The 14,318-nt window shown below is 36.1% G+C and overlaps 1 protein-coding gene across 4 annotated transcripts; it reads left to right on the top strand.

Annotated features, from left to right (window-relative positions):
* The first annotated feature begins 346 nt into the window (after window positions 1–346).
* Window positions 347–13,186, top strand: LOC109081015 (periostin-like). Of its 4 annotated transcripts, none has more exons than XM_042739786.1 (22): window positions 347–519; window positions 1,041–1,139; window positions 4,342–4,406; window positions 4,550–4,707; window positions 4,801–4,965; window positions 5,055–5,201; window positions 5,273–5,414; window positions 6,936–7,148; window positions 7,231–7,365; window positions 8,169–8,317; window positions 8,623–8,759; window positions 8,843–8,973; window positions 9,114–9,244; window positions 9,849–9,951; window positions 10,048–10,115; window positions 10,378–10,423; window positions 10,536–10,550; window positions 10,645–10,791; window positions 11,642–11,668; window positions 12,035–12,076; window positions 12,163–12,189; window positions 12,300–13,186. In XM_042739786.1, the coding sequence occupies exons 1-22, from the start codon at window positions 401–403 to the stop codon at window positions 12,320–12,322; spliced, it is 2,289 nt and encodes a 762-aa protein (XP_042595720.1). In that variant the 5' UTR covers window positions 347–400; the 3' UTR covers window positions 12,323–13,186. The 4 variants fall into 4 exon arrangements, with proteins under 4 accessions (XP_042595720.1, XP_042595722.1, XP_042595724.1 ...); XM_042739788.1 differs by having other exon boundaries at window positions 12,303–13,186; XM_042739790.1 differs by lacking the exon at window positions 11,642–11,668 and having other exon boundaries at window positions 12,303–13,186.
* Window positions 13,187–14,318: the final 1,132 nt, after the last annotated feature.

Consider the following 14,318-nt stretch of genomic DNA (forward strand, 5'->3'; position numbering starts at 1 on the left):
ATCGTCATGCGTATGATGCATATTTCTGTCGATTTTCTTAAATTTGAAATATCACCAGTAAAGAATAACTGCTTTCAAATTTAAAAAATGTGAACGTTCTATACCAATCTTAATATGGACTAAAATAGCTCCCCATGTATATTATTATTCATTTATTAGGAACTGTACAAGATTTCCTTCTCACACCTCAGCTAGTTGTAAAATGAATCCTCCACTCTTTGTGTTTTGCTTATTTAGTATTAAGAGGTGAGATCATAGAGACACAGTGGTGAACAGGAGAGGCTGGTGCACTGATAATTTGCCAGTCTCTCCTGCTGCTGAGAGCTGAGCTATAAAAGCCCTCTCCCCCTCAGCTGGAGCCCATTTCTTCATCTGAAGTCTCACAGTGGGGAAAGCAGGGATGAAGTTACTCTTTGCAGCTACTTTTGCACTCTTTGTGCTTTCTGTCTTTGACCAGGCAGACTCCTCAGCTTATGACAAGATAGTTGCCCATAGTCGTATTCGAGCAAAGAAAGAAGGGTAAGAGATATTGTTAAATTTATTTATTAACATTAAAATAAGAACAGTTGTTATGATTTATATTTATGTTTTGTATATATTTGTAAAGTGTACAAATGTTGCTGTTATTATTATTGTATTTTTTTATTTACACTTTCTTTGTCCTCGTACAACATAAGTAAACTGTAAAATTAAATTTTAAAATTGGTGTATTATAAAACAGTCTATTAAGAATGAAACAGTTTATTTAAAAGTATATATTTAGGCTACCTGATAAAATGTTATTTGTGTTTTTTTAAAAAAAATTTAAATTATAATTTTTTTAAATCTTAATTTTAATAATGTTTCTTTATTTTTTATTTTATTTGATTTTTCATATTTTGTTTGAAATTGTATTTTATTATTGTAATTTTCTAATAATTAAAAAAAAATAAAAAAAATAACTCTCAGTGTATTATTTATTTATTTATTTGTACAAAGACCTTAATATGCACTCCTCTGTCTCAGCTTTACTCATTTTGTCCTGTCTTACCTCTCTGCAGACCAAATGTGTGCGCTCTCCAGCAAGTGGTGGGGACAAAGAAAAAATACTTCAGCACTTGCCGTAATTGGTACCAAAAGGCCATCTGTGGAAAGCCAACGTAAGTGTGATGTTTTATGATTTCTGGAAGCTATTACAAATCCTGTCTCTTTGACAGACACTGTAAAGTTCCAGCTGCTCCAGTGGTCAAAGGTGAAAGGTCACTGTCCCAACAGGAAAGAGTGTGTGAAGATTTCCAACAGTAAAATGCACATATGATTTCCTACTTAAGCAGAGCTCCAAATGCAGCTTAATAGTTGAATTTACAATGCTTTAAACAACTTGAAAAATACAAAATTTGACAGCAACAGTAGATTTACAGCAGCCTGGCTGCCAAAACAAAGAATGGATAAATAGAAAAAGAATTACTCCACTGCTACCAACCAAATTCCATGCGTTACTCCAGCACTCAGTCTTACAAACCACCGGAGAACTGCAGAACCGGTATAAAATGGTGAGACCCACTGACATTGTCAGGACATGCCATCGATGATTAAAGAAAGCAGTAGAGCTCGCCTGGAGTGCTTGGCTTGTGTTGAAACACCTTTCCTTAAATTTCTGTCCTAAGGCAAAAATACACAGCTGTCTACAAGATGGAAATGTCAGCAGGATCTTTTGTTTATCGGGAAGCTCTGTGGCAAAACTAACTGAACTTAATGATGTGTGAAATGTAAAAACCAACAACAACAAAAAAGATTGCAACATCTAGATCAACAATATGCAGTAAGATGAGCGCACAGTCCTACTGTGAAGGCTCCAGTAATAACCTGTTGGTTTATGGAGAACAGCATGGTCAACCACAACCGTTGATTCATGTAGAGTTTGTTATGCCTCCGGTTTCAAATTCTTTTTCTGTGGTTGGAAAAGAGAGGAAACGTCAATGTAAAGAGGTTACCACCTCCAGTGGTTTCAAACTTCCTTACTTTCAAATCCAGACTTGCCTGCGATATTCCGTAGATTTTCTGCTTCCCTTGCAGTTTTGATTATCTGAAAGCCAGGAACTGTTCTGCTCTGAGTATCTTCTCAGACCATTACATAGCGGTCTGGCAATCTTTGTAAATATCTGGTTTAGTGTGTTTAGCCTACATAACTGAGATGAGTATGACAGTCCTAGATCTCTCACAAAGATTGGCATGAAAAATGTTATCACTGATGGCTTCTCAAAGTGCAGATGAGGGAAGATTGAAGATTACTACCTTTTGAAGTGTCCATTTTCATTCAAATGATCGATTTGATGTTCTACAAAGCTTAGATATATTTTGCTAGATATCTCCACCATCTTATGGTTTTAACTCCATCCTAATGGCTTTAACTTGTCCCTAATGTTGTGAATCCTTTGAACTGGTGACTCACTATAGGGGGAACTTCAGTGAAACTGGAAAATCTGACCTTCTCCCCGATGATTAATGTAGCCGTATTCCCTCAGAGTGTCTGGTCAACAGGAGTCATGTTTTCCTCCTGTTTTTGGGAGAAATTCTTTAGAAGCTCAAGTTCTAGCGAGAGTCTAATGACTTCATCGACATCCCTCTCCTCCCCTTTCATTGTGCTTCACTTCCATAGAAGACTCAGAGGCCAAAAATGATCCAAAACAATTGCATCTGGATCTTCTGTACAGCAGTCACATAGAGGACAACTTTGAAATCCCAATTAGGTTCTTACAGTCTCGTGATTGCACAATCTCAGAGACTTGTCAGTGTCCCAGTGTTCCACAGAACTCAGTACTGGATGTCATTTCTCATTTAGTGATTTGCAGGCTGTTTTATCTGTTTGGGGAATTCAGAAACTTGCATCACATGGAACCGTTTTGCTGGTGTGGAGATTTCCAAGTGCAGCAGCCCACTAACCTTGGCTAGTGTCCATCTGTGAGTCTAGAGTGTGTTTAATATTAGCTTTGAGAACTTCTCAGCGGATTGTAACTCTCCAGTGGTGTTTTCTGAGAGCACCATATAAAAAACCTGTTTCCCATTAAAAGTTATTTATTAACTCTACAATACGGCTGCTATATAGTTGGTATAATTAGATTAGGTAAGTTTTACTGAACCCATTATTCAAATTAAGAGCCTGTTATGATGCATATGAACTTGGAACTGCCTTATCACACACTAAAGGGAATGGAAAAAAATATATAATTATACATATACAGTATATAACAGATATTTTTATGTATCATTATTGTTATATATATGTATATATATATATATATATATATATATATATATATATATATATATATATATATACATATACACATACACTTATATACACACACACACACACACACACACACACACACACACACACACACACATATATATATATATATATATATATATATATAAAAACAATAATGATACATAAAAAATATCTGTTTATTGTGATATTTACAATCCTAATTTAAGTTCTAAAGCACGTCAAGTCTGCACAAGTCAAAAACATTATTTCCTTAATTTACATGATGCCTAATAAAATAATTTAATATGCACGTGTAGATTTATATTTAGACAGTTATGCATATTTGTAATGTTTTATAATGTATTAATTAATTATTGTTTATTAAATATAATTTTGAATATACATAAATGTATAGAATTATATATAATTTTGAATATATTATTTATATATTTTTAGATTATATTTTTTGGCTTCTTAATACTGCCAAGAACAAAATGGCTTTTCATCCATGAGATTCAATTTGTGTGGTCATGGAAATATATTTACAAGCTTGGTTTGAAGGTTTAAAGAGCCGCTTTCAATGAAAACAGAAAAACCATAGAATGCGCCCTTCATTACTTGAAAACTGATGATTCGACATTTCCTTCCATTGTATATTGTAACTTCCAAACCAACGTTTCGTTGGATTATAAATTTGTTTTAAAGGCATCCTGGATCCAAAAAATACCCCTCAGCCTTATTAAACCACCAAGCTGGTCTCAGCGCTTAGCTTCAGGGCACTTAAAGTATTAATGCAATGCTGTGACAACATAATAGTAGTAAAATATAGCACAAACCTCAGGACCACATAGCATGTTTATGTACAAAGACAGTTAATGGTTACCATATGGACAGACTGTCTGTTCAGGACCATGAACTGTGTTATCATTAAAACCAGGATAGCTTGTAACGACGAGTGAATGGCATCCAAGAAAAAAATGAATTTGAGCCTGTACACTACTGATATTGTATTTTTCCAAATGGCGCCATGTCTGAGATTCAATACTCACTTAACATGTTCTTCTTGTTTTCTATCTTTCTTCTTCTTCCAGGACTGTGTTGTATGAGTGCTGCCCAGGTTATATGAGGCTGGATGGTATCCACGGCTGTCCTGCAGGTTGGTTTCTCAATAGTTACTTACTGACCAGTCAGACATTGGAAAATCATTAAGTATGACTATATTGTAAATACATTAATTAGACTGTAAAGCTGCAATCTCAGAGCTAATCCTGTAGCCAATCTGTGTCATTTTTCTTGCAGTTGCTCCCATTGACAACGTTTTTGGCACGCTTGGCCTGGTCAAAGCCACAACGACCCAGGACTACTCTACTCTATCCAAGCTTCAGGCAGAGATCGAAGGTGCTGGGTCGTACACTTTCTTCGCCCCCAGTAATGATGCCTGGGATCTTCTCGATCCGGTAACATCTCATTCCTTCTTCCTCCTGCAGCACACACTTGACATTTGAGTAATTCCTTGACTGTTTTGCATTGGCTTGCTCTTTGTCCTTTAGGAGGTAAGGAGCGCTCTGGTGAGCAATGTTAATATTGAGCTGTACAATGCTCTGCACTACCACATGGTCAACAAACGTCTGCTTACCAAAGACCTCAAGAACGGAATGACTGCCACCTCCATGTACAATGACTTGAACCTGCTCATCAATCATTATTCCAATGGGGTAAGTTGATATCTTGAGAAATGGAGGGTTAAGTTATAGGTTACTTGCGTCTCCACGAGGAACTAATTTTACATGTGGTTCTCATTCAGGTTGTCACAGTGAACTGTGCCAGGATCATTCACGGCAACCAGGTAGCCACCAATGGAGTGGTCCATGTCATTGACCGCGTCATCACGGCTGTTGGCAACACTATTCAGGATGTGATCGAAGTGGATGACGATCTGAGTACTTTGAGCGTAAGTCTTAAGGAAACTTGGAACCATGTTGTCAATGAGCCAAATTTGTTTATGCTCTATTTCTTGTCCAGACTGTGGCCACTGCATCCGGTTTGATTGAGAAGCTGGGTCAACCGGGACACTTCACACTGTTCGCCCCAACGAATGATGCCTTTGACAAGCTGGATAGAGAGGTTCTGGACAGGCTTATGGAAGACAAGAAATCCCTCCAAGGTAAACCCAAGCACCAGGATGTAATGCCCCATGTGGTATTCTCAAACAGAGTGCTTAAAGTTCCTGAAGGGAAACGTCAAGTCCCATATTGATGGCAGACTTGGCACAAAGAAAGGCTTTATTCTTATTTAATGAGACAAAGGTGCAGGAAATCAAGGGACTGGCGGTTCCCTCGTGGCGTGTTTGTTGATTTGAGTCAACTGAGTGAGGCCCAGTGTTATTTCACCCCCTTTCAAACCAGATGGGCCCGCTGTACCCCAAGCTGTAGACCTGGAATTCTCAGACAGTTGGCAAACAGTGCCATAACAACACTTATGGGACTACTTTGAGATTTAGACAGGGTTACAGTTGAGCCACTTGGAGAGGAGATCAAATCTGAAGGTTTTCGGCAGCAGAACTAAAGTTTATGGGTACGTCTTACAGTATTTTCAAAATACCGTGGTTGATGTTTGCTTTGGAGTTTGGAAACATTAGCTTTCCCGGTGATCGTGTAAAATAATTACGTAATGCCCACTCTCATGAATATAAGGTTTGTCTAAAATACACTAAGGGTTATGTTAACTACCCGAGTGAAAACTAAAATAAAACTAATATTATGGCCAAATCTGTTGTGCCAAGCGGAAAGATATTTGATCTGCTACTTAAGTGAATTTCATTGAGAGAAGCCAGGGAAATGAAAAAGGAAAACTCCAAGCTTAACCTAGATACTGATGCCTGGTACAGTTAACTATTGACTGCATATAATACCATCAAATTCAGCACATGGTGAGAAAACAATGGTTTGTGTTTTCCAGAGTGATCCAGAATGCATTTCATAAACCGTTAAAGCAGTATGTTCATCTTAAGGCCAAGGGAGAAAGATCTAAGACCTTCTGAAAAGAGCATTGTCCTTGTCTTGCCAAAAACATATAGATAGGAAACAGCTGTTAGCTTTACAATCCAGTGAAAATTGGCAGCGATGGGATCTCTGCCCTCTTATTAGACCCTAGCCAGATAGTTGACGTGAGATCAGAGCACTCCATTTGCAGTCAAATGACTTGGAGCTGCTGAGAGACTCACTCAGAGAGGACCCAAAGGCTCCCAAGGATCCCTTATGGAAACGAATGGGAGATGCAGTGTCATAATGGATTACATGCAAGCATTCGCATGCTATATACATAATCTATAAATAAACCATAAGAATTTTAAAGACAAATTTTAAAGGTCATGAAATTAAAGTTTTGTGGCTTTAGGTCCATGTCTGTTAGCTTTGAGGATACTGTTTCTATATGTTCGTGTCTAACTTAGTAGATACATGTTAAATCACTGTGCAAAATTGTCATTTAGCATGTTTGTATGATGCATTTTCAAATCCGACTCATTCCCATTTGTGTTTTTCACCTAATGCGGTATGTTCTAAACATTAAAAAAAAAAAAATACATAAATGTAACTTTTCCATGATTTCCTCATATCTCAAGAGGCGTGTAAGAGGAATAACAGATGTGCTTGGATGACAGAGACTAATGTTTCTTCTCTTCCAGCTCTCCTCAACTACCATCTGTTGAACTCTGTTCAGTGCTCCGAGGCCATCATGGCCGGCACATCCTATGAGACCCTGGAGGGCAGCAATATTGAAATTGGCTGCGATGGAGATAGTCTCACAGTCAATGGCATCAAGATGGTATTCAAGAAGGACATCGTCACCACCAATGGAGTCATCCACCTCATCGATCAAGTCCTCATGCCCGACTCTGGTTAGCTTTACCTCCTACCATCCTTCAGAAATCATTCTAACATGCTTTTTAAAATATCAGGATTTTGCTTTTTTCTTCAAAGCTAAACAGGTTATGGAGTTGGTTGGACAATCTCAGGGAACCTTCAGTGACATGTTGACAGAGCTGGGCTTGTCTGCAGCTATGAGACCCCAGGTTGAGTACACGCTCCTGGCTCCACTGAACATAGCCTTCAACGGTGAGCAAACAAGTCTGAATACATGTCAATCTCTCTTTCTACCTCCCTTTAACTAACTTTCATAGTCTCCTTATCTTAACACAGCTGCTGGTCTCTTCCCTTTCATTGTCTGTTTTAATTCTACCTTAGCAAGACCTGTGTTCTTTCAATTGCTGATGTGCCTTGCCTCTGTTAACATCCGCAGTCCCATAACTATAACTTTGATTCCTCACAGGATAGCAGGTGTAAAAACAGATGATTCATACAGTGCATGTGTATGGAAAATGGCACGGTAGCTGTATCTGTTAATCTCTAGGCCTCATCGGGCTTCCAGCACTGAAAAGATGGTGAAAGAAGCAGGAGGCAAAAGATTCTGTTATCCCACCTCCCAAATAGAAGGTTTCAGACCTCACAGGAGGCTAGGCTAGATCTTTCACCTCATCATCACATGTTTATAGTTCATTTGTGGCTAATGACAGGTGAACACATTCATCACATTATATTTACAGGGTAAATTGTTCATTTTACTAGGCTGTGTGGAGGAAAAGGGACAGTGCCTGAGGTTACAATAACTAAAAGTCCTGTCTGGGAATGCACATTCCACAAAACTGCTCTCTGCTAAAGGCCGGCCAAGTTTTTACATGTTGCAGTTTAAAACATATTCTGTTTCTGCGGTATAGCCTCTTTGGTAATAGGAATGTTTTAATCTATAAGAGGTTGCTCGGTTTTTCTAATCACACTAAATCAGAGTTGCATTGTATCATGTTACAAATGTTGTGACGATTTAGTTTTTTAGTGCAAACTTTTTTTCTCCTGCAATCTAGATGAGGTGATGTCCATGGACCAGAGCTTCCTGAAGATCATTCTGGAAAACCACATCCTGAAGAGCAAGATTGTGCTGAGTCAGCTGTACAATGGTCAGCGCCTGGAAACACTTGCAGGAAAATTTCTCAGAGTCTTCATTTACCGCACAGTCAGTGTTGTTTTATATGTCCTTCTTCTTGATTTACTTATCATTTGTCAAATCTGTATGGTAAAAAATGCAAATATATAAAAATTGAATTAATTGAAAATAATGAATTAATTTAATGATTAATTAATTAAATGGTTTATTCATACATTTTACTGCTTATATGTATACAATGTGGGGTGTATGACTTCTTATTCGTTGCCCCGTTACTTACATTGACATTTATTGACATTATCATTAATAGCTGAAACAGTTTCCTTAGTAAACTCAGAGGAAGTGAACTGTCTCGTAATATTTTAACAATGTAGGCTGTCTGCATTGAGAATGCCTGCTTGATCCGTGGAAGCAAAGAAGGAAGTAATGGTGCCCTCCATCTCATGAAGACCCTGATCACACCAGCAGAATCAACCATGTACCAACTTCTGGTGAAAAATGGAGCCTTCAAGTAAGTAAAATGACATGTTTGCACAGTCAAAGTGAAGATCGCTTTCTTGCTCTTGTCTTGACTGTATCATTTCATTGCTGCAGGATCTTTTTGTCCCTGATGGAGGCAGCTGGCCTGACTGATCTGCTCAAACAGGAAGGAGGTTACACACTTTTTGCTCCCACAGATGAGGCTTTTGCAGGGCTCAGCGACAGAGACTTGTCTCTTTTGAAGGGTGAGTCCTTTCTTACATGTCATTTTCAAGGCACACCACATCTAGAATTACTGTTTAGGTGTGTTTTATTCAGGATTAATGAGATTAAAGATGAGAGACGGAGGCTACAGGATGTGACAGTGTCTCTTCTTTGTGATCAGGTGATGTTAACGCCCTCAGAGCAATCCTGCTCTATCACTTCAGTAACGGCATCTTCATCGGTGAAGGCTTGGAGACTGGAGTCACTAACCTCCTGAAAACTCTCCAGGGCAGCAATTTGAAAGTGTTGTTTGTAAGTATCAAGCACTCAGAAATAAATTTCCAGTCATAACATCTGTTTTAGGAACACATGTGAGAATCTTTATCAAAGTATGATTCCGCTCTGTAATATAAAGTTTTATGGTGGGAAATTCCTGTGAGTAAAATCATTGTGTTTCTTTGATCAAATATAAATGTTGTCTTTTGTTGTAAGTTAATATTGTAACCTAAACGAATCAGTCATTATTTAATGTGACTGAATACATACCGTATTATCTCTTTACATTTTTTGTTTGATTTCTTGTTTAATTTAATTTAATTTAATTTCATTTCATTTCATTTTAATTAAATTTATAAAATTTAAATTTAAATTTGATTTATAATCATATTAAATTAAATTATTATTAATTGTAATTATGAAAAATATTACAGAAGTAGTGGTGATAAAATACTACAGTGGTGTTTTCATTTTTTATTCATTTTTGTCATATGTAAAATATACATATAATTTAATTTATTTCAGTGCATTTTTTGTTTAATTGTTGTTATTATATATTTTGTTCAAATTTTTAAAAAGTGAAAAAATAAAATACATATATTTCATATGTTTTATTATAACATCTCTTTACAATTTTTAGGCAAATGAGAGCATGCAGGTCAACACTGTGAAAGTTCCGGATTCTGATCTAATGGCCACAAATGGAGTAGTTCACTCCGTTAGGACTCTTCTGTACCCTGAGGGTGAGGGTTATGAAATTATGGCTCTACTTTTGCAGTGGCCTTTTTTTCCTTTTCAAAAATAAAAACCATGTTTAAGAACTGTGTTCTATTTTAAAGATATACCGGTTGGGAACCAGGAACTCCTTTCACTCCTGAGAAGGATCATCCGATACATCCAGATTAAGGTATTGAATTGCAACATGCTCCTTCAAAACCATGTCATAAGCATGAAGTAGTTCACATAAAGGCCTGTTTAGGGGACTCGGTTGCCCTGAAGGTCTGAGCTTAACTTGATTATGTGCAACCAAATACAGGCTTCATGCCTCGATGCAATCTCACAGAGCATATATACAGTGTAATCCAAATGTCATATTTTTTTATTTTTCTTAATTTTATTGCCTAAATGTCATGCATGGGATATATACATGTATTTTCTTTCCTTTGTAGTTTGTCTCTGGATACAGATATCAGGAGATCCCTCTGACATTTATAAGTATGTATATCAAAAATATTCAGTGCAATCATTTTTTTTTTAAATCTGTTTTCTCAAAAATTCAGTTCTCTTTAAATCTGACATAATCATGTTTAATTTTTTTTCCCTTTAGAAAGAGTCATCACAGGTAATTGACACCAATGCAATTTATTAATAACGAGAGGGCTAGATTATTGATTTGTTGCATTTGTGTAATGAGTATTGTTTTTTTATATATGCAGTCCATAGAGAGCCCACCGTGGTGAGACGGGTTATTGAGGGCCCAACAACAATTAAGAAGGTTACCCGTGTGATTGAAGGTCAGCCCTCTGTCACTACGGTTACTAGAGTCATCGGAGGGGATTCTTCTGTTACCACAGTCCTTAAAGGTAAACATAATTTAACACACCCATAATATTAAGGCTTTGCGTGTGTGTGTACATTAACACGCATACACACACACACACACGTGTATATATATGTGTGTTATAATATATATATATATATATATATATATATATATATATATATATATATATATATATATATGATATAATAATACTAAAATATATTATTGCATTAAGCTGTTACCTAAAGTTAAATAATCATAAATTTCATTGTGTGGAAAATGATTGCCAACTATTTTTATTAAATTATTATTTATAGGGTATTTGATGACTAATAAAGATTTTTCAAAAGTTATTTGGTGTGATATAAGTGTTGGGGAAGTAAATTTATTAATCAATTGTTGTCAAATTATATATAAAAAAGTATACAAATATTACTTGATTGTGTGTTTTTAGGATACATAAAATGCTAGTTATGACATGACTATTGAAATAACTATTATCAATGGATCTAACCAAATTTAAAATCAACATGTCATTTTCACCACATTATGCTATTAAACAAAATTCATAATTTAAGATGTGATGGAAATGTTGACAAATAAACAAATGACGATTCTCCTGTAATGCATTGATTTTTTATAAAAGTCCACTGGGCCAAAAAACATCCATAGCTGAAGAAACACACTAACAACTCTGAACAAAAATGCAATGTGTTGTCTTTTAGTCATACTGTCATACTCCAAATGTGTGATAATGTTACTTAAAATATGGCTATGAAAAGCACATGTGATATTTCAACAGTTCAGCTGTAGCTCAAGCCAGAAGCCCATCCTTTCCTGGACCTGGATTTCATAATTATTGACACCTGCTTAATGTTTTGTATCAACAGGTCCTGAATCTGATATGGAGCTTTATGGTAGAGTGTGACACTTTATTAGCATGCTAGCGCCAGCGCTAACAGTTAACTCCACTTTGTGCTCCTCATTCCAAACTTTTTTCCAATAGATTTTTGTCATATTCCTGGTAACGGAATATAGTTTGCCATTTTATTGTGCTAAAGATACTGGTAAAAGACAGCTAAACCTTTTGATTTATTGTTCTCCCCTTTTATATTCTTGGGATACTCTTTACTTTTTGGATCTCTTTTAGCTACGGTACAGGCTGTGGTGTAAAGCCGGCCCACTCAACCACTAATATTTCCTCCTTTTTCCTCCTCTTTCTAGTTCTTCATGTATAATCAGATAAATGTGAGTATCATTCATTATTTCTTCTTTCCCGCTAGATTTGAACGAGGACCCTGGAGAAATCACCAGACACATTCAAGGTAAGATTCTGACGTTAGGTACTGTATCTCAAGTTAAATCGTCCCAACATGGTTGACCTTTATGTCTTTTGCTAATCCGTTTCCAGGGGGAAGAGTGCCTAAAATAAAACCAGGTAATTCACTAAACAGTGATTTGCATCTTGTTTGACAAAATGGCAGCAATGTTAAGCCAATCAGTTAAGTGCAAAAACTTGTGGTAAGCCCTCTTTTCATATTCTTTTAGCAGTTCCCCGGAGGAGAACCTAAATCAAGACCAGCCACAGTGAGCCTCCGTAGAAAACAAGACCTGAGGAGTAAAGCAAATACTTCCTACATTTACTTGCGCAATGGTCCAGAACCTACCAGGTTGGAGTTGAGTTTAAGGCAATAGAAAAACAAACTCGATTTTGATCATTCCGGTTGCCCCAGAGATAATAGATGATTTTGTTCAAGTACATTTGGTCCAAACAGGAATATGAAATTCCCCATACGTATGTAAATATTTCAAGCTTTCTCTCCTTTTTGTTGTAAAATGTGGTTTGAAAAATCACAGGCTCATGAATAAGTGCTCATATGTGGCATGATACACAAAATCTGATGCTTTCTGATGATTTTGTGTTAAAACGATTCAGAAACATTCGTACATGCATGCATTACGTGTGAAGTACAGTACCGGTACACTTAAGGCATCTGAACAAAAAAATGGAATGCGTTCATATGAAATACATGGTGAAGGGAAGAGTTGCCTTAAACCAGTAATATGAATTTATTTTTCTGGGGTTTACCATTGCATGGACAATGATTTTATGGTGCTCATATTTAGATGGTGTAAAATCTAAAATAAAGATAGAAATTGTGTTGCATTGTTTTGTTATAAAATCTCAAATCTTTTTCATGTTTCTTTTCTGGTGGGATAGAGGTCAAATGTTCTTCTTCAGTGTTTTGTGTGTGTTCTGTGTGTCCATTTGTATAAACCATGCACAAATGTGCTGAACAATGCATTCTTTGAAAACGCAAAGCTTTATCTCAAACTGAATTTTCATGTTTCCAGTTCAAATTTAATTCAGCATGAACAGGTTTTGGCTCCTTTGCATTTATTTTTCAATTTCCATAATAAACTCAACTTTTAGACATGGAATTGTGTGTCAGTTTTTTAAGTTACACAACGTTAACACGGTTTTTTTTTTTTTTTTATAAAAATATTTTGAATGTTTATAACATTTTATTAGTACTGAAGCACTATTTTTGCCAAGTACTATGACATGTACGCTAACAGTTTCCAAGGTGAAAAAAATATTTGCAATGCAAAAATATCTCGCAAATTTATGATGCAAGCCCTATTTATCAGAATAATGTATTTAGAAAATACAATTCTTCAGTATAATGATTAATATTTTAGTACAGTCGGCACAAAAAAGTCCATATTTTTAAGTTTCATTTTGCATAGGTTTTAAAGTATTTCAAGTCCATACATCCATTTGAAATTACTTGATTAATGCATGATTTCTCAGAGTTTGATGTATTTGTGCATTTATCAACTTCAAGACTTCTTTATTTTTCTTTTTTCTTTTTTTTTTGCCCCCCTGGTGGTACAAATTCATACCATTCATGTGAGTTCATGCAGCCACTGTAATGTGGGAGAAGTCAAGGCACACATATAATACTGAATTTTTAAATAACTTCTATGTTTTAGCACTTCACACACTGACATTTTGTGTTAGTATGGAATGTAGCAAACATTATCTAAAGAAAACCCTTCAAAAGAAACACTGTCTGAGCTTTGCTGCTATTTTTTCTTCTTGATGCAGTTAAAACACTGAATGCAGTTTTGTTACTGTAAGAAATGCTGATTACACAAATGCTGATTAGGGGATAATGTTTTTACTTTTAATAAATATTACTATTTTTACTGTATAATTTTTTTTTTCTTTTTTTTTTTTTGCATTAGTAGTAGTTTGGACCAGGCAAATAATGATCACACTCTATGCATATATAAACTAAATGTGTGTAAATGTAAACAGCCAACCAAACTAAGAATGCAAGGGCTGCGAATATTTTTCAGAATGCAAGACTGAACTTGCTGCTATTCATTTCCACATAGAGGTGGAGGTCAAAGCGGGACGTTTCAGCTGGGGGCTAGTGGTGACATGCATCCCACTGTAGTGCATACGGTGCAGCTGGTTCATTTGAGCTGCTTCCAAGAACTACAGTCAGATTCCAGTATGATCTCTCTGACAACCTCTTTGAGTCACTTCATCTGATT

Source organism: Cyprinus carpio, chromosome B15, assembly GCF_018340385.1.
Source record: "Cyprinus carpio isolate SPL01 chromosome B15, ASM1834038v1, whole genome shotgun sequence".
NCBI classification, from domain to species: Eukaryota; Metazoa; Chordata; class Actinopteri; order Cypriniformes; family Cyprinidae; genus Cyprinus; species Cyprinus carpio.